The sequence below is a fragment of the Thamnophis elegans genome, chromosome 3 (genome assembly GCF_009769535.1).
Source record: "Thamnophis elegans isolate rThaEle1 chromosome 3, rThaEle1.pri, whole genome shotgun sequence".
Taxonomy (NCBI): Eukaryota; Metazoa; Chordata; class Lepidosauria; order Squamata; family Colubridae; genus Thamnophis; species Thamnophis elegans.
Genome location: NC_045543.1, coordinates 49374454 through 49394990, shown reverse-complemented (window position 1 = coordinate 49394990; position 20537 = coordinate 49374454). Strand labels below are relative to the sequence as shown.

Below are 20537 nucleotides of genomic sequence, written 5' to 3'. Positions count from 1 at the left end.
AAAGCATCAGGAGTCCTGTGCTGATCTGGCAGGATACAAATGTAATAACTAGCGTTTAAGTAAAGATTAAATTAAATGATACCAAAAAAAAAAGCTTTCTATGCAGGAATTGCTCATCTAATAATCCGGCTCCAATTCTTCCGACTGTCAAAGAGTTATTTGGAGGGGCAACTCATATGTATCTCCTTGGGATCCGCTGGACGTGTTCCAAATCTTTCCTGAAATATGAACAAGGAGGATGGAAAAGAGAACAGGGAACTAACTGGGACGTAGTCCTTGACTTACAACAGTTAATTTAGTGACCGTTCAAAGTTACAAAGGCACTGAAGAGAGTTACTTATGACCGTTTTTCACACTTACAAACCCTGCAGCATCCCCATGGTCATGTGATCCAAAATCAAAATGCTTGGCAACTGACACATATTTATGACGGTTACAGTGTCCCAGGGTCACCTGATCACCTTTTGTGACCTTCTGGCAAGCAAGGTCAATGGGGGAACTAGGTTCACTTATCAACCGTGTTACCAACTTAACAACTGAAGTGATTCACCTCACAACTGAGAAGGTCGTAAAATAGGACAAAACTCACTTAACAAAACATCTCACTTAGCAACATACATTTTGTAAAACCGTGGTCGTACGTTGAGGACTACCTGTGCACCATTGATTTTGTGGCCTTTCTAGAGACATTACAATGCTCCTGATGTAGGTCAGCCGGCACAGTTTCACAGAGGACTCCGGAGAGCTTTCATCCAATTACTCTTCAAATACCCTGTTCAACTGTCAAGCAGCCACAATGACAGGTCAGGCTGCTCTCTCTTCTAACTCAATTTCTGTCCCACCAGTCTGTCACATTGACCTTTTCCCGTACCTTTTGCACGGATTCCAGTTCAAAAGGTGGGCGAGACTCAGCTCTCCATTTTTTGAAATTAAAGGGCAAGATGGGCCTCAAAGGAGCAGCAAAGGATGAAAAACAAGAGTACCAAATTATTTCACAGAGCCAGGGGAAGCTCCTCTGGAAGAGAATCGGAGTGAAGGCTACAAACCATAGCAGCAGGTGGCTGAACTCCCTGAAGCAGCAGGTGGCTGGAGTCAAATGGAAAAAGTACCCTTAAAATAAAAACGAGTGATGAGTAATGACTATGGCCTTTCATTAGCTTTATACCAACACTTACCTGGAAGGCCACTTCTCAAGTTTGCAAGGTCAGCAAAAGGGTCAAGATTTTGTGATTTTGCTTGATTGGAGGAATGACCCAAGGAGCCACTCGCTGGCCCTCCTGTTGTGAAAGCTGAGCCTGTGCGGTAGTAAATGCAAAGACTTGGTATTTTTTTTTCTTTTTAACAGCAACTATTCATTTTGGGGGCTGTTTGATACCTTTTCCAAGCACAGCCAGCATCCACTGGCTTTTCTATAGTTTCCCCCCAGTCTGTATGCATGTTGGAGTGTTGCCATTATTGTAATCCATGTTAATAGGCAGTTATCAAATTGAATATATGAAAAAGGTAAAGGTTCCCCTCACACAAATGTGCTAGTAGGGGGTGGCGCTCATCTCTGTTTCAAAGCCGAAGAGCCAGCACTGTCTAAAGATGTCACCGTGATCATGTGGCATGTCTAAACACCGAAGGCCGAAGACGGCGAAGGCGCATAGAACGCTGTTACCTTCCCACCAAAGGTGGTTCCTATTTTTCTATTTGCATTCTTACATGCTTTCGAACTGCTAGGTTGGCAGAAACTGGGACAAGTAACGGGAGCTCACTCGGTTACGCGGCGCTATTTGAACCGCCAAACTGCCGACTTTTCTGATCGACAAGCTCAGCGTCTTAGCCACTGAGCCACTGTGTCTCTATGAATATATTATATTGAACAACACATAGCTTCCACATGTAAATATATGAGAAAAGTATCGTGCTGGTATTGGCCAAATCTTGTTGGAAGTTAGGTATGCTGTCCTTCAATCATTCCCTTGGATACCATGAACAATAGCTGTGCCATCTTCAAGCTTAGGAAACTTAAACATAATCTCAGCTAGACTTCTTAAACTAGTATATAGGGATGTGTGAATGTATGTATAAGTGACGGTTTTAATTCAGAAAGTTAATATGCATTTATTTCTCTGTGTCCCAATTCTTTGAATAACTAAGAATAACAAGACCAGGATTTTTATTAGGACTCCTTTTTGTGAAATCCCCCCCCCCCAGGTAGCACCCAGAAGCAGAGACACTCCTAATATTATGGGATCCATTAACCCATGATTGCTGTGGAAGCAGTTTCGGTAGCAGATTAAGTGATATAATTAGCAAAAATCAACCATGTTTTTATAACGCCGGAGAAGGGAAAATACAAGCCAGGGTAAAGCATCTCAGTTCAGAACGAACCTTGCTCGTGTAACTTTGATTGACATTGAACAAATCCGATTGGCACATTGGATTAATTTGCTTCCTTACATTGAGGGATTAACAGAGATGCTTCACAAGGGCGATTGCTCAGTTTATTCTTTAGGATGCAGGTAGGGAAGCTGTAGAAACCAACCTCTTTTATTGACTATGCATGATACTCTACTGTTCATTCTAAATTCCTTTAATGACCAAAATAAGATGCCATGCTTCATCTTTGATTTTCTTGCATGCTGCTGGTTTTATCTTGAAATTGCAGCAGCAGTTCGAAAACAACAACAACACATATTTTAATTCAGAAAGTCTATTAAGACCACAATGAGGAAGAGTGCCAGAAAGCAAACTTGGCAGGGCATAAGATATGGACCAAGGTAGCCAATTGACCCTGACTGCTTATGCCTGAAATTTTCCCCATCCACATAAAATGAAGTTTCATTTCCAGTTCTAAAACACATACAACTCTAAGGGAAGGCTGTTGCCAATTCTCCTTTTATTACGTATCCACCATTTAGGTCTGAACATATTCCACAAATTGCAGCAAAATGGAATGTTAGCAATTGCAAATGTTAAAGCTTGCTGTCCTTTGCTATTGCTTTTTAAAAACAAAATCCAAACTGGCCATACAGCCAAGTGTTTCTTGCAGGTGTATAGTATTTTAAAGACACTGCATTATAAAGCTGTCAGGTCTCACAATGCTATCTGATGGTACTATTAGCTTTGCCTACTTCCTTTTAGCAGCTAAAAATGCAAGCGACAGCCTCATACCATACCTTCCAAAGTTGACTTCTTAGGTGCTGTTGGGATAGTGCTGTCAGTCCAAGAATCCCAGCCACCTAAAAGGTCTGGCTGACTTGCCGAGGAAGTTATTTTAGGTGGTTCTGGGGCCAAATTGCCTAAAAGGACACAAATCAGAATTAATACGTTAAGGTAAAGGCACGCAAAAAAATTGCATAAACTTACATCCTGCAGATCAAGAGCTGGTGCTGTGGTTAGAATACACTCATCACCTTCTTTTAATGACCCCCTAATCCCTTGTGGGCTGAAGTCTGGGCAACTGAATGGAGCTAGCAGAGTATTTACTGGCCGGAGGCTCTTCCGGTCACCAATGAGGAGTTTTGTTCAGCAGATATATTCTCACTATGCCCAGACAGAGAAATATCTGCCTCTAGGATTGTGATTATGAGGCGAGAGCTCCACCTCTAGACCACTACACCAGTGGTTAGAATGCATTATTGCAGACTAATTCTGCTGACTGCCAGCAGTTTGATCTGACCGGTTCAATGTTGACTCAGCCTTCCATCCTTCTGAGGTTGGTAAAATGAGGACCCGTAGGGGCAATATGCTTTACTCTGTAAACCGCTTAGAATGTGCAATAAAGCACTATATAAGTCTAAGTGCTATTGCTATGAAAATGCAGTTAGGACATTTAGCAGAGATTTTAAATCCTTTAGATTTAAACTCTCAACTGACCCTGCTGCTCTCCAACTATTTGTAAATGGGAACTCAGAAAGAAAAAAAAAACCTCCCCCAATATTTTCACTGCCTGGAAGGGTTAAAATGTCATATGTGGTGAGCAGCAATAGATAACATTTTCTAATGACATGGGGTTCCTGTCCAAAGCATGCACCGAGGAAAGAATTAGCTGGGCTCCTCCAAAAGGCCATGCAGCAAAATGTCATTTCTGAATAAGGACAGGAAGCCCTGATTTTCCGCCTTCCCAAAGCACATACATTATCTGCTTGCCTCTGAAGTCCACAAACCAGGTTAAATCAAATGACTATTGGTATTAACTTCTGTATCAAACAGGAGAGTGAATTATGAATAAAGAAGCATGAACAGGAGTGGGATAGGGAACAAAAAAATATATGAGGTGGGCACATGTCTTCATATAATGCTTGTAAAGTATCCAGGAGAAATATGACAAGGCGCCACTGAGATAGACTGATCTCTGAACTAATCTAGCAGAATTCTTTTGTTATTAAAACTGTAACCCTGAAAACAAGGAAGTCACGTCTTGCTAGCATTCCAACTTAGTGTTTCTCAATCTCAGCCACTTTGGGAAGTGTAGACTTCAATTCCCATTATTCTCCAGCCAGAATTCCCCAGAATTCCGGGAGTTGAAGTCCACACAACTTAAAGCTGCTGAGGTTGAGAAATACCATTCTAGCAGAAGACTGTGCTTTAGAAACTAAGCAAGTAGTCCTCGACTTACAACAGTTCATTTAGTGACTGTTTGAAGTCACATCGCTGAAAAAAGTGACTTACGACTGTTGTAGTATCCCCATGGTCACACGATTCACATTTGGACGCTTAACAACTGTCACATTCATGTCGGTTTCAGTGCCCTGGAGTCAGGTGATCGCCTTTTGTGACCTTCTGACCAGCAAAGTCAATGTGGAAACCAGATTCACTTAACAGCGGTGTTACTAATTTAATAGCAGCAGTGATTCACTTAACAAACGTAGTAAGAAAAGTCATAAAATAGGGCAAAATTCACTTAACAATATTCTCACTTAATAATATAAATTTTGGGCTCAATTGTAGTCATAAGTTGAGGACTACCTGTACTGTAGATACGGGAATTGACAAAGTTACACATTGACTACGGTATTCCTTTATATGCTCATCTATGGCTGGATTTAAAAAACAAATCCTGTTTGTGTTGGATAAACTCCAATATCAAAACTCTAATTAGCTATGCCAATGAGTATTCAAAAGCTTTGCTATTTATAATCTCCCAGAAAGGTTCACTGCATTGTAAAATAAATAAATAAACGTTGCAGTTAGGTCTTCAATGGGATTTAGGATGTTGCTAACCCAAATCAGGATATTTACTGTATGTTAAAACAAATCATAGTATCACTTTAGTAGTTATGCTAATAAATGTTACTGTGCTATTCAACTGTGCTATTTTGATGCAGGAATATTAAATTAGAAGTGGACAATCTGGTGCAATGCACACTCTCTATAATCATCCAGCTAATGATGAGATTAGTCCAAAATAGCTAGCTTGCCTTCCTGTGTATGAAATCATGATCTTTTAGAGTGAAGACCTAAATATACCCATAGAGTAGTTATGAGTATATTTAGGTCTGCATTCTAAAAGATCATGGTTTTCTCATAAAAGTTTTCTGAATGACAAAGAACAGAATTTATTTTTTTGTTTAAAATAGCAATGCAGGCATGAGCTGCTTGATGTTACCAGTTTAAACGTCTATCTGAATATTTGAAAGCTTAGAATATCTTATCAAATTACTTTTGATAAGGACCTTAAACATCCCTGAAATTACCAAAAGAAAAGCTCTGTTAAGGCAACTGCAGAACCTTATCATCACCATGAACATTGCCTAGCCCAGCCATAACATGTGTGCACAGCACACATACACCCTCCCCCAACAGGTTTAACTACGGTTTCCAGAAATCCTGCATATCTGGAATATGTATGCCAAAATGGGGAAAGTTTCAACAAAAAAATAGACATTGTCATAGTGTTCCCATGTCATGCTCAATAGTAGGTTTCTTCCAACTTATTTCTTTGCCATAATTACAGCTGGGAACAAGGTTTCTCAGTCCTTTCCTTGAGAAACCGGGAAAGAACGGGGCAGAGAATATCAAATGGTGTCCAATACAATTGGATCCACACTGGGTGTTAGAAGGGTAGTACTTAGCAGTCAGACCAAGAGCAGAAAAATGTATTTCATGGGGGTAAATGGACATTTCATATTATGAGATATTGAGAAATTGCACTGCCATCACCCCATTGTGTGTGAGGTGTTTTGTTTTTTAAAAAACCTGATGATTATTTGGAGAGTGCAGAGTTTCAAATTTGATCCCCGAAAGTTGGGTTGGACATGTTGAACAAAACGAGTGTGTCAGGCCTGCAATTATATTGCTTTTTAGGATCTTTGGCCTGCCATGCTCTCTATTATTTCATTATGCTGTTTCATTAGTGTAGTAATTGGGAGGGGGACTAGAAAGGAGTAGAATTGTGGAATGTGTTGTTGCCATTCTTTTCTAGAAGCCCAAGGTCATCTTTTGTCTCTGCACCTCTGAATCTGACCGGAACTAGATGGGTGGAAATGCCAGCGTGGCTAAAGAAGATTGGACCATGTGATGGATTTATGGGTGTGGGGATAAGATCATGAACTTTCAACTGGGTGAAATCCCAGGAAGTTTTCAGATTTGGGATTTCCACAGATGTGCCAACATGTCTGTCTTTTTTAAATTGGAACTTTAAGGATAGTTTTGCCTTGGACTCTGATTTAATTCTGCATGATATTTGGAATGCTGACAGAGTGCTTGTTTGCAACAAAATAGCTGTATTTATTTTTCCTGGATTTAATCACCTTTTGGAAAGCGAATTTGAAGTGCTCTGCAGTCGTAAAGATTACTGTGCAATCTCAGTATAATGGATTTGTCAATTGAAGCATCCTACATAGAATCCAAATGTCTAATACATGAAAACTCCTGCTCACAATAACAGTTAAAATGCCTGCTAAACTAGCATAACTCAAATATTTTATAAAGCACTTGTAAAAGATGTACAGGCAGTTTGGTATAGTGGTTAAGGCATTATGCTAGAAACTGGAAGACTGAGTTTTCCAGAGTGGGAGGAGGGAGTGGTCACGTGTGGGTTTTATCTTAGCCTGATTGGTCCAAGACTGAGAGCAAAGCTATAAATATTGGTGCCTTCCAATCCTGGCCCAGATTCTCTCAGTCTTGGTCCAAGTACTGTTAGAAAAGTGTTTAGGTAGGATTTTTTCCCCTTTGTTTTAGTCCTTTTGCGATCTGGTTTCTATTTGGCTAATTGGGCACTTTAAAACTCTCAAACTTCTAAATTGCGCTGCTGAGGCCCCAAGGGACAGATCTCTGCCTCGGGCGGCTGGGGGAGGGCCCTGTGGGGCGCTTTGGTCTCCCCCCCGGGGGCCAGGAGCCTCAGCCCTATCCCCGGGAGCGCCAGCTCCGGTCTTCAGCTGCTTCCCAGGAAGCTCGCTTTGCAGCGGCGGCGGCAAGAGCGGCTTCGGCACCACGTGAAGTGCGCGAGCCGCCTGCCTTACAGCTGATCGGCCCGGGCGGCTGCCGCTCCGCCGCTTATCATCTTATTTGCTGTGGGGGCCGTGCGGGGGTGAGGAGAGTGTGTCTGAGTGCCACGTGGGTCCCCCCCGACCAGATTCAGCGCGGCGCCGGCTCCTGGAAGCCCGGCTGAGCCGCTGGAGTCTTTTCCGGCCTTTTCGCCCGCGCACAGAGTTCCGGCGGCCATTTTGGGAGGTTGCCACGTGCGCGGGGCCTGGTTCGGCCTACCTCGTGGGTGCGGCCTAGCACGAGGCATTGGGCCTAGCTCTCCCCACAGATCTTCAGGTCCTGGTTCCGGTGGGACGTTCGGAGGCCTGTATTCCTGCTCCCTTCGTTGGACACATGAGTGGGGAATGGACGAGGGAGCGGAGATTCCCCAGGGCCAGGTGGTGGGCCCAGCTGGGGCTGAGGAGGCCCTGGATCTGGAGGTGGGGTGGGGGGCTCCCCCCCAGGGATCCTTGGTCTCTAGGCGCCCTTCTAGGTCCTCCACTAGGGAGGAGGCCAGGCAGCATAGGGCTCTGGAGAAGACTTTTGCGAGGGCGGAGAGGCAGGCCCAGTCAGCCAGGCCTTCATCCCGGGACAGGTCCAGGTCTCCCCTTGGGCCTATGTCCAGCAGATCTTCCCCTAGGGGATTTAGCCCGGCATCTTCCTCTAGCTCCCCTGGCAGGTCTCGGGCCTACTTCAGAAGGAGGCGTTCTCCATCCCCTGCAGGTGATCCCCTGGAGGGTACGTCCAGGGGCCACTGTTCCTCTCAGAGGTTGGCTCCCCAAGGGCCTGGTTCTGTTTATGGGGATGTGGAGGATCTGGATAATCTTCCTGAAGGAATTAAAAGACTTATTTCTGCAGCCATTTCACGGGGCATTGCCCAACGAGACAAAAGCTCCCTTTCTTCTAAGCATAGGAGGCTCGGGCAGGGTTCAGTATCGGGCTTCCTCTCCTTCCATGGTCAGTGAGGCTTCGTTCTTGGGGGGGGGGAGTTTCCCCAGGAAATGGGCTTCTCGGATGATGAGAATACAGCCCTTTCTGATGAGCCTTCTTCCAAGGGCCTCTTTGTTCCGGCCATGTTTAAAATTCTCCTGGACAAGGCACGGCAGACCACTAAGGTTGGGACTGGGGACTCTTCAGTGCCCCCCCCTAGGGATCCTGACATGGCCATGTTTTCCGCTACGGCCACCAACAAGGAGGAGATCCCTGCTCCTCCCCTGTTTTTGGAGGTCTTGACTAACCAGTGGGCTCGCCCCTCCAACTTCTTGGCTCCTGGCAGTAATGACCGCCGGTACTATAACGTAGAACAGACCTTTGCTCAGGCCATTCAGCTGCCAGCCATTGACACCCCGGTGGCTGCCCTAGTCTCCTCCTCCCCGGTGGTGTCGGGTGACGCGGCGGATAAGATGAAACCGGAGGATAAGCATGCAGAGCTTACCTTGCAGAAGAATTTTAACGCCACTGCGTGGGCTATTAAGTCTGCGGCCTCGGCTTCCTACTTTAACCGTGCCACAGTCATGTGGCTTAAGAAGCTTCAGGAGCGCATTCCTATTCAGGACGACCGGATCCACCAGGATCTGTTTAAGATCATGGCGGCCTGCCACTTCTCGGCTGATGTGACCCTGGATACGGTCAAGTTTGCCTCCAGTTACCTTAGCCACCTCTGTCACCTCTCGTAGGCTTCTTTGGTTGCGTCACTGGCAGATGGACAACAAGGCGAAATGGGATTTGGCGGCCGCCCCCTTTAAGGGGCCCAATCTTTTCGGGGAGGCCCTTACTCCCATTCTTGTTGAGGATAAGGACAAGAAGAAGGTCCTTCCTTCCACGGCTAAGAAGGCCGAGGCTAAGTCACGTCCTTTCCGTAGGCAAAGGTATAGGGCTTCTGATTATAGCTATAACCAACGCTTTTCTTCCTTCCCTGTTGATAGACAATTCTCCGGGCAGTCCTTTCAGGACAGGAATTGCTTCCAGGGCCAGGCTCGGCGGCCCTTTCGTGGAGGAGGCGGCCGTCCCTACCGCAGAGGGAAGTGACTCGAACCCGAGTCCCCTCTCCCTCTATGTGGATCGGTGGGACGAGATCACGTCGGACGCCTGGGTCTGAGCCACGGTTCGTCACAGGCTCAGGTTAGAATTTCTCTCCACTCCTCCAAACCTCTTCCGGTCGTTCCCTCTGTCTCGGAGTCGGGAGCACCGCTGCCTGATGGTTCAGGCGATCGCCCACCTCCTTGAAATTCGGGCGGTGGAGGCAGTTCCTTTAGGGGAACGGGGCCTGGGCTACTACTCCAATCTCTTCGTGGTTCCGAAGAGCACGGGGGGCTGGAGGGCAATTTTAGACCTCAAGCGCCTGAACAGGTTCCTGGTGTACAGGCCCTTCAAAATGTCATCCCTCAAGTCTATCCTTCAGGGCATCAGGAAAGGGGACTTCCTGGCCTACGTGGACCTCACGGAGGCCTATCTTCACATTCCCATCCTGCCCGCTCATTGCCGGTTCTTGAGGTTCTCTCACAGGTCCCGCCACTACCAGTACAGGGCTCTTCCCTTCGGCCTGGCCTCAGCCCCACGGACCTTCACGAAGGTTCTGGCGGCTCTGGCGGCTCATCTGCGGTCTGTGCCGGTTCGTCTCCAATGCTATTTAGACGACGTCTTGGTTCAGGCGGGGTCCCTTCCTTCATCAGGCCGTCTCGGATCTTCGGCTCACTATTCGGAGCCTTCAAAGCCTGGGTTTTTCGGTGAACTTCATCAAGAGTCATCTTTCTCCCTCCACTCGCATTCTGCATCTGGGGACAGTCATAGACTCCAGGTTGGGGGTGGTGAGTCTGTCTCAAGAACGTCAGGACAGCCTCCGTCGTCTGGCGGAGTGCGTTCGCGCAAGGCGGTCCACTTCCATCCTCTCTCTATCACAGTTATTGGGCAAGATGGTCTCTTGCCTCGGGATTGTTCCGTGGGCTAGGCTCCATCTCTGGCCCCTTCAGTGGGAACTCATCCCCTTTCAGAGGGGACGCCTGAGCAATTCTCTTCGGACTCTCCGTCTCCCAGCGGGGGTCCGCATCTCTCTGGCGTGGTGGCTCTCCCCGGTCATTCAGCAGGGCTGCTACTTCTGGGAGCCGGACAGGGTGACTGTCACCACGGACGCGAGTCTGTTCGGGTGGGGGGCCCTGGTGGGCTCCCGGATGGCACAGGGCAGGTGGACGGCCTCGGACCTCCGCCACAACATAAATTGGCTGGAGCTGAAGGCTGCGCGACTGGCTCTGCGTCACTTCCAGTCCTCGGTGGAAGGGCGTCATGGGCTCCTCCTGACGGACAATGTAGCCACCAAAGCACACATCAATCGTCAAGGTGGGACCCACTCGCGGGCACTCTGGTTGGAGGCTCTGCGGCTGGGCTCCTGGGCGGAGAGACACCTGCGGTCCTTGGTGTCAGAACACATCTCGGGACTCTCCAACGTCCAGGCGGATTGGCTCAGTCGAGCGACCCTGGACAACGGCGAGTGGCAACTCCACCCGTCGCTGTTCCGGGAGATCTGCCAAAGGTTTGGGTCTCCTCTGGTGGACCTGTTTGCATCACCCAAGAATGCCCAGCTTCCACGGTTCTTCACCCGTTTCCAGTCCAGGTCGGCGGAGGGCGCGGATGCTCTCAGGAGCCGGTGGCCCCCGGGCCTTCTTTATGCCTTCCCTCCCATTCCCCTCATCCCAGGGACCATCAGGAAGGCAGTGGCGGAGGGGGCCCTGGTCATTCTGGTGGCCCTGTATTGGCCCAGGAGGCCCTGGTTCGCGGACCTGGTACAGCTGTCGGTGGCTCCCCCATGGAGGATTCCACGGGGGGAGGAAGTCTTGCTGCAGGGGCTCTGGTTCACCCGGAGCCACAGTGGCTTCATCTGACCGCGTGGCTCTTGAACGGCGGCTTCTGAGGGAGGCTCATCTATCCTCCGGGGTCATTCACACCATCGAGGCGGCTTGACGGCCATCGACGACCCGCATCTATAACTCCACCTGGGCGGCCTTCGTCTGGTGGTGCTTGCCTAGGGGCATTTCTCCAGATAGGGCCACCATTCCCCACGTCTTGGATTTCCTTCAGAAAAGTCTTGAGGACGGGCTTTCACAGAACACCTTGCGTCGCCAGGGGCAGCTTTGTCTTCGGTCCTGGGGGGTGGGTGGGTTCTTCTTCCCTTTCCCAGTTTCCCCTGATCAAGCTTTTCCTGAAGGGGGCAGCTAATCTCAGGCCTCCCCCCGTTCACCGGTTCCCTACGTGGGATCTTCCCCTAGTCCTCAGGGCCTTTACGGGGGCCACGTTTGAGCCCCTCTGCTCGGTTCACTTACGCTTCCTGTCGCTGAAAGTGGTTTTCCTGGTGGCGATCACATCCGCCCAACATATTTCTGAGCTAGGCGCCCTGTCCTCCAGGGACGACCTTTGTCACTTTCATCAGGATAGGGTGGTCCTTCACCTTGACCCGGCCTTCGTCCCGAAAGTAAATACTCCCTTTCATAGGGCCCAGGAGATCGTCCTGCCCCACTTTTGCCCGGGCCCAGCCAATGACAGGGAACGTCTCTGGCATCAGTTGGATGTCCGCCGCGCTCTGCGGATCTACCTCCGGCGGACTGGGGAGGTCCGTAGGTCGGAGGCCCTGTTTGTCTCCTTCCAGCCAGGGTCGCTGGGATCGAGGGTGTCTTCGGCTACCATTGGCCATTAGCTGCGTCAGGCCATCGTGGAGGCTTACACGGCCTCGGGTCGGCAGGCTCCATCGGGGATCACGGCGCATTCCACTAGGAGTGCCGCAACCATGGCGGCGTGGGCCACGAGGGCTCCGTTTGAGGACATCTGCCGTGCGGCCATTTGAGCTTCCCCGACATCCTTCATCCGGCATTATCGTCTGGATGCTTTCGCGTCTGCGGACGCGTCCTTCAGTCGGAGAGTTTTGCTGGGGGTGGCGGCTGAGGCTCCCCTTGGGCCCTAGTGTTCTTGTTCTCCCTCCCTGGGACTTTAGCTTGGGTATGTCCCACACGTGACCACTCCCTCCTCCCACTCTGGAAAAAGGACGTTGGTCTTATCTGAACGTCTATTTTCTGAGTGGAGGAGGGAGTGGTCACGACCCACCCTGAGTTCGGTTGGTTGGGGCCAAGGGGAGGGCCCGGGCGTTCCCGGGGTTTGTTGTGTTGTTGTTTTTATCGTTTCAGTTGTACCATTCATCTTCGAGAATCTGGGCCAGGATTGGAAGGCACCAGTATTTATAGCTTTGCTCTCAGTCTTGGACCAATCAGGCTAAGATAAAACCCACATGTGACCACTCCCTCCTCCACTCAGAAAATAGACGTTCAGGTAAGACCAACGTCCTTTCTAGTCCTGCCTTAGACTCAAGGCCGGTTGGGTGGCCCTGGGCTGGCCACTCTTTCTCACCCCTAGGAAGCAGGCAATGGCAAACCAATTAAGAAAAACTTTGCCAAGAAAATTGCACGAACATGCCCAGGCGGGGTCAAAAACCAGGAGTCGAAACTGACTCAAAGGCACAAATAAAAGTATAAATAACTGAACTGCTGTTAACACAGGCAAGTATCAGATTCTACAAAACACCACGCATTATGTCTATATTATTAGCCTCAATTGTCAAATGACTAGTTGCTACTGGATAAACAGATGTCTTCTGCACTCAGAAGGTCCTTTAATTCTGTAACTAAAGATGGCCGTCAAGATTTCTTCAAAATAAGGTACAGGTTTGGCTTGCCTCAGATCCATGTTTAGCGTCTCTTAATTAGCTAGAAAAGTCATCAGAATTCAATTTCAGAGCTGCCTGCTTGCATTAAATCACTATAATCTTTTGACTCCTTAAACCTCTCCTACAGATCACAGGGCCTCTCTTTTTAGACATTTCACTATCAAGATCTTTCCCAAAACTTTTCCAAGTCAAACAGGCAGGTTCACAAATGCCTTGTTTTGAAAGTCTAACTTCTTACATTTGAACAGAGACTCAAGTAAACAAACCAAAAAGACATAACTGCTGCATTTGTGAAACTGACACATGCAGACATGTGAAACCATCCCCTCTCCACCCAACCCTCTGCTACCACTGTCTATGCCGGCCCGTTGAACCAAAAAAGTTGGGGAACCCTGATATAGAACAATATCGTTGAGAACGAAAAGAGGCTTCATTAGTCAACGACAGAAGCAAACAGTTCTGCACCTAAGTTCAATATATACAAAATTCTCTCATTTAAGGATCACAGAGTCAGTCTGTAATTGAAAGCTTTCTAACTTTTAAAAAATATAAATATATACACTTTTTAAAGAAGTGAATACTGGGAACATATTTCAGGTCAAGTATATTAATGTGTAAAATTAAAACTAGAGGCATATTACAAGTCAGACCTGGAAGCTATCTTTTACTTTTTGGGATTTCAGGCCTGCCACATTTTCTACTGTGGGGAAACGGGAGAGGGTGTTTCTTGGAACCCTGACAGGTTCCTTTGCTCTTATTGCTATAAGGTAAGTTTGAATTTAGATTCCTTCTAGTTCTCAGTTGCACCAACTTTTGGTTTCATTCTTGGCAATTTTTCAATTGCTTGATTTCTCCCATCTCCTCAATAAACTAAGGAAACCACATGGGGCTGGCAGCGATGAAGGGGCCTAATAGTACAGCAATCTCAGTGACCACAGGGCACTATGGTGGTTGTAAAGGTGAGGACTGGTAGCGCGTCACTTTTTTCAGTGCTGCCAGTAAACATACCACTAAACATATGATCATAAGTTGGGGATTACCTATATGGTTGGAATTTGGTTATAATAGCACACTTTGAGTCATGTAATCTTTAGGAATAGCATGATATTTGTAGGAAATCCTATTGTTGCTTCTGGTCTCTTCCCTATCAAGCACCCCGCCCCCCAACCTCAAAGTCTCACTGGAACTCAAGTAATAGACATCTGTCCCATTGAATATACAAAGAAAAACCACACACTTTTTTGTGTGTGGTTGGCTTTTTTTGTTTTAAATAATTTTCTAGCATTTTTTTTGGGGGGGGGATACAATGAGGTTTAATTTCCTTATACAATTTCACTTCAGTGTTAGTCTGGCTTCCAAAAAACTTTCTTTTGTTCCACTCACAGGAATTTTTTATCTTGTTTGCCAATCTGTGTTTATTGTGCTACTATTATGATTTTATGTAAGTTAACTGTTATTTGCCGCCCAGAGTCATTGAGAGATTGAGATTCTTGGCAGCATCTTACAAGTCATATTTTAATCTAGGCAAGTCATACAGAGTACCCTAAACTGCCTCTTTGACAATTTCATTTTACAGTTGCTCTCTGTTCAGCAACACTTCCAAGCCTTGATTTAAATTCAAACTGCATTCTTCAGATTTTGGATTTGTATCTACATCTACATCTGAACTTCATTCCAAGCAGCCATCCCAACCTGGTGGCTGGTGGATATATTGGATTAAAAAACCTGCTTTATTCTGTATCAGAGTGTATAACGATACAGTGTCACAAAGTTATCCACAATACAAGAACTATAACTGGAGTATAAGAGGCTGCTAATGTGACTGTTCTACTGGTAAACAGGCGAGTCCTTCCTGGGTCTTATTTTGAATTTTCCAGTTGTACAATTGCCAGCATCCGATTCAGGTCAATTAAGCTAAATGACTTGAGGTCTCTGCATGTTCCACTTTTCTCAATTTAACATTCAAACATTTAGTTCTGACTTTTAACAGTACTGACTTTAAAAATGCAAATGGCTTTCTGGTTGGGCTGCATTAGTGTTTTCAATCTACCTTCCAAATTTAGCATAAACCAGATCGACTGCCATTCTCAGATTTCATGTCCAGAAGGCCTTAGCTTACTCTGGGAATTAACAGAATGGTTGGTGGGGGGGGGGGGGGAGTCACAATTGTCAGTTGCTCTAGATGTTAAATGATTATCAGAGTCAAAGTCAGACAGAGAATAAACCTTCATAAGTTGGTAAACTACATACACCAGCATTCCCAATATTTCCAGCCATGTCAGCTGGCAATTTTAAGAGTTTAATTCAAGTTTTGAAAGCCTGTGTCAACCTGAGGACAGCTTCAACAGATACATTCCTTAATCCATTCCGTGAAAAAGACAACTGCAGTGAAGACTGTTTTTATTTCCTTATATGCTTCTGTCCAAGGTTACTGTGAAAATTATTTCACCATTGAAGTGAAATATTTTGTAACACATCAGTTAGATACCCACTCAGGGTTGTATAAAACCCTCAGTTTAACAGTTACAGATTAACAGACCGAAATCTTTTCATACAATGTACCCCTTCTGTTCCTGCATAGTATTCTCATTTGTCATTTTCTGCAGGTGGAAAATCCCCCTTCATCAACTTATGCAGGTATGTAATGCCCATTTAAATTTAATGTACATTTTGACTTTATTGCTCTTTCTTTTTTCTCCCTCCTGGCTGTTACACTAAAAGATTTCCTGTAAATAACCAGGCAGAAGGCACCTGCTATTTTAATAGAAATGGGGATGGTTTATTTCTTTAAAAAAATGTGCATGTAGATTGGATAGTTGAAAAAAAACCTGACAGCCACAAAAGTTTAAATTATTATATTGGTTACACAAGATTTCACTGAGGTCAAAAAGTCCCTGCCCAACCCGGTCTTACAGCAAGTCTACTAAAGCCCTCTAACAGATGACGCAATCACTTTAGAAAAGCTCTCAGCATCTTTATCCAAAGCATGGAGCAGATGTGCTATTAAGCCGGCAAGAGAGATCTTTTCCGGACTCCACAAACTGTTATTTATAGATTTAATCAGGAGAGGAGCCTGAATAACAACTGCATGTGGTGCCTCCTCAGTTCAGATTTAATATAAAAAGGGCATTCAGACTTTCTGTATTTGCTTTTCTGCCTATTCAAACATACACCCATCCAATGAGAGCTACTCCTATGTTCAGTTATAGAAACCAAATGTTTTTATACACAAGACACTTTTAGATGCATATGATTGATGTGAACTAGCCAAGAAAAGGGGGAAAAATATTTCTATCAGCCCTCTCACTGCTTGATGGACAATCTATGCAAATCAGTAATAACTACAAAAATGGTTCATTGCTTTACGATATGTATGTTTTTTTCTCAATTATTTTTTTAGAATGAAAAAGGACAAATACACTTTTCCAGAAAATAAATGCACTGGAGCATTGAATTAGGTAAAGATCAGAGTTAATTGTGTTGTTGTCAACATGGGAAGAAAGATGTAGAATCGTAGCCAACACAGTTGTCTATACCTACTTCCCTAGCACTTATTTTTCTTTATAAATAAATGAAGAAGGTAACTCTCTAGATACTCAACACTGAGAATAAATTCATATTTTAATACAGTGAGCCATTTGTTATTCATTTAGTCTGTCTTCTCTTTAGACTCCAGAGAATTTGAACTCAAATGAGTTACTGAGTATAATTAAATACTTTGTATCCCTGGTTCTTATGGGTTAGATATCCAATCGAACAGAAATAATCCATACTCGTATTATTTTTCTGCATGCTGCCTCTTACATCCCTAAAATGGTTTTAACTGAAGCCTACATAACAGCAATATGGTTACAAACAGGGCAAATTGGGTTTTAGGCTGCATTAATGTAACGTTTTTGAAAAATAGAAGAATTCCATACTGGTCAGATATTATCTCAGATCTTACATCTAATTCTATGCACCATGTTTTTCAAAAGTTTGAAACAAATTGGAATGAAGTAAAGAAGGGCAATGGGAATGATAAGAGGACCAGAAATTAGATCTGACAAGCAGAGATTGAGAAAAATGGTAATATAAACTCTTGAAAAGAGAATATGGAAAGCAATGCTCCAAGATTCATCTAATACCTCATGAGATATCATGCAGAAGGTAGCCAAGACAATATTTCTCTATACCAGCATGGAATAAAAATGCCTATTGTGCAGAACATGGAATAATGATTGTAAATTAAAGTACAATAGAGTAAGATCAGTCAAGAAATGGAATTAGTTAATTAAAGTAGTGTGGTCTTCTTCACTTAATATATGTAAACAATATACAGACATACTGAATAGGGGCAATGGTTTAATTTGGATTTGTGTACTGAATAAGGGAGTTGGATCAATGCCCTAAAATGTGTCTTCCAACTCAGCGATTCTATGATTAAAATTTTAGTTGGCTGGGGGTGGGTGGAAGAGCACCAAGATTTTCAGAAGCACAAAATACTTGACAGGAAGTAAACACTGTTGTGGGGAGGGGAGACATGCCTACTATCCATAGAATTCTGACTAACAGTTGAAAAGGGAGAGAAAACAAAAAATCACAGACAATGAAATACACTTATCATCCTGATAAGAGATCTGGATTCCAGCTCAGGAGCCATCAACGCAACACTCCACAATTCTTTACTATGTTCTTAAATGTCTAACATGGCACATTTAAATTACAGAAAGTTACAGGAGACTTTTATCACTCTTCAGAATATCATAAGCAAATTAGTTTAGCTCCAGAGTATGAATCAGCTTTAAGCAGTAACGGTACAAGAAGCTGATCGCTAAAAGTAATAGGCTTGAAAAGGTGTAAGCCACTGGTAGGGTGTTGAAAACAAGCTTGTTCCACCTTTTCCATCATCTTATTGGCTATTGAGAAGTTTCACAGCTAACCACCAATCAGAAGCCCCTTAAGGATGACTGATGAGTCAAAGGCCTTCAGAAACGGGCCTATAAAATTTTTTTATAGCATGTCTTTAGTTCTTACACAGTTTCAACTCTTAAACAAAAGTGGACCCTCTATTATTCCTGAAGCACTTACCAACCATTCCCCCCTTTTTCGCAAGGGTTGTGGAAAGGTTGCCCACTCCTGTTTTTAAGGCAAAACGTAGAAATACGTTACACAAAACAGAACCTCGAGAACCATAAAGGCTGTTACTTAAAGAGGGCACCAACTTCATATTACACCTTCTAACAGCTGACTGGACAAAACGAGAGAGTCTTGAGTGCCTTTTTATATTTTAAAATTTTATACTATGGGATGATTTTCCCCAACGTAGTTCTGTTTTGCACCCCCTAAAAAATCTGAAGGTAAAAGAAGACGTCGGTTTGCAAAACATTCCCCAGTTTATATTGGGAGTTACAAGTTTATATCGACAACGGAAGGCTTGTCCATAACAGTGCCATCACTACGCTTGTTTGACACTAATCCAACTTTAACTGATCTAAGTTATCAGGTTTCACTCAACAGGCCATGTGATTTTTGGAAGGGAGAAAGGGAAGGAAAGAGAGAAGGAAGGAAGGAAGGAAACCAAGTGATACATCCACTTACCCAAATTAAGGAAGTCTGTGCTAGAGGAAGGAGGCGGTGCACTGTGTGTGGAAGGAAACATAGCAGGTACAGTTGGTGCATTTGAACTAAGAAAGTCACCAAATAGATCAGGACCGGTAAGAGTTGGACTGTCTGCATTGACTGTGAATGGGTCAAACTGGTCAGCTAAAGATAAAACAAAACACAACACAACATTGCTGGTGTTACTTGAGATGCTTCCAGAAATAAGGCAAGCAAAAAGTTAAGCTTCTGCTCTGGCAAATATAGGAAGCCTGAGGAGGTGCCAACACAAGGCATATTAAGGATAAATTCTTTCTAGATGTTAAGGCTGAGCTTTACACAAACCAGGACTATTATTAGGGCTTAATTGCTATTATATAACAAAAGGATTTCTAATCATCAGAAAGAGCAAAAGGTTCTGTAATAATGCCTCAGATAATCTGTATCCAATCTGTATCGTTCAGCTTCTTAAAAGTCTCTTGACTCTCAATAAAGAAAAAGCTGCAACCTCTGAAACCCACAAAAAAGCCAACTAAGTTTTATACTAAAAGAAAGCCGGCTGACAAACTGAAATTAGCACAAAACTCATCAGCAGAAGGAAACCTAACAGGGTTTTCCTTTACAAAATAATAATAATAATAAACCCCTGTGGTCTAGTGACCTGAATGGAAGGAGAAAAGTCATACTGTACCAGTCAGAAGGGAAGGCATTATTGATTTTTTTTTTCAAAAGAAGCTACAAAAGGGGAGGGAAGAAAATAAAAATAAAAAGAGCAGCTCTCAGCCTGAAGGTATTTCACTGCCTACTGTCAAGCAAAAACTGACTGCAACTGCTCAGGAACTGTATTTATATCCAGCAGGGAACGCCACACTGTGGCCAGCGGGAAATCTGGCAGATGTTCCACCTTGGCACTTAAAGGTTTTAAGAGTCAAGGCTCCTAGAAATCAAGATGCGGTAATGTTTGTTGTGAACACAACAGCAAAGCTGCTCGAATTAGCAACCCACCCCAACCACCCCTCATCATTTCAAGCAAAACTAACCTGATCGTTTTCATCATCATGCATCAGTAGATGAATATAATAATAAACAAGGCATTTTTCATAAACACCCAACACACAATCCTGTTCCAAACAATTACAGCAGTGTTGCCCTCATCTGATGTCAAGATGTATTGCAATCATTAGAACAATCTTGCTTCCTCAAGGGCAAACTTTCATTTACAACAGTTTGAGAGGGAAGGATCGCAATAGGTAAAACCACACTGCACACAAACTTTATCAGAGTAGAATGAAAGTCCCCACTGTTTTTGCAGCCATTAGGAGAGTCCATCCTTAATTTTACATCCTTCTGAGATTTTGAAGGAGAGAGCATATAAGGTGGCTAAACTTTGCAGCTGACACAAGACAAAGTGAAAACTGCAAGGGTGAACACACAATTTTTTATAGTTTCTCAGAATGTGCAGCTAATCACACCTTTCTCCAGTCAGATTCTGAGAGCAAATGCAGTGAGTGAGAATTCAGAAAGGAGACAGACTGATCAAGAACCAAATGACTTGGGCAGAATGGACTGCCTTAAATGTCTCCCTTGACATACAGGCACTCCTCCTTGGTTGCCAAATTCTAAACAAATCATTTAATGTTCAGAGAAAATGTTAACTCCCCTGCTTGAATTTCATAAATTTGATATACTAGAATTAGTTTCAAGAACATGGCAACCTCTATATATGTTGGACCAAATTTCCCATCACATTGGAAGGGGCCAGATTGAAACTAACTAAAACCATATGGCACAAAACACA

At 44.6% G+C, this 20537-nt stretch overlaps 1 protein-coding gene across 2 annotated transcripts in view; it reads right to left on the bottom strand.

Annotated features, from left to right (window-relative positions):
* GAK (cyclin G associated kinase) overlaps positions 1–20537 on the bottom strand; it is a 98743-nt gene that overhangs the window by 7996 nt on the left and 70210 nt on the right. Inside the window, exons 22-24 of one of the 2 annotated variants that reach the window (XM_032213190.1) lie at positions 18740–18904; positions 3165–3287; positions 1176–1295 (exon numbers count right to left, since the gene is read on the bottom strand). In XM_032213190.1, coding sequence (XP_032069081.1) covers positions 1176–1295; positions 3165–3287; positions 18740–18904 — 408 coding nt within the window. The remainder of the gene's footprint in view (positions 1–1175; positions 1296–3164; positions 3288–18739; positions 18905–20537) is intronic. The other variant, XM_032213191.1, reaches the window with a different exon arrangement.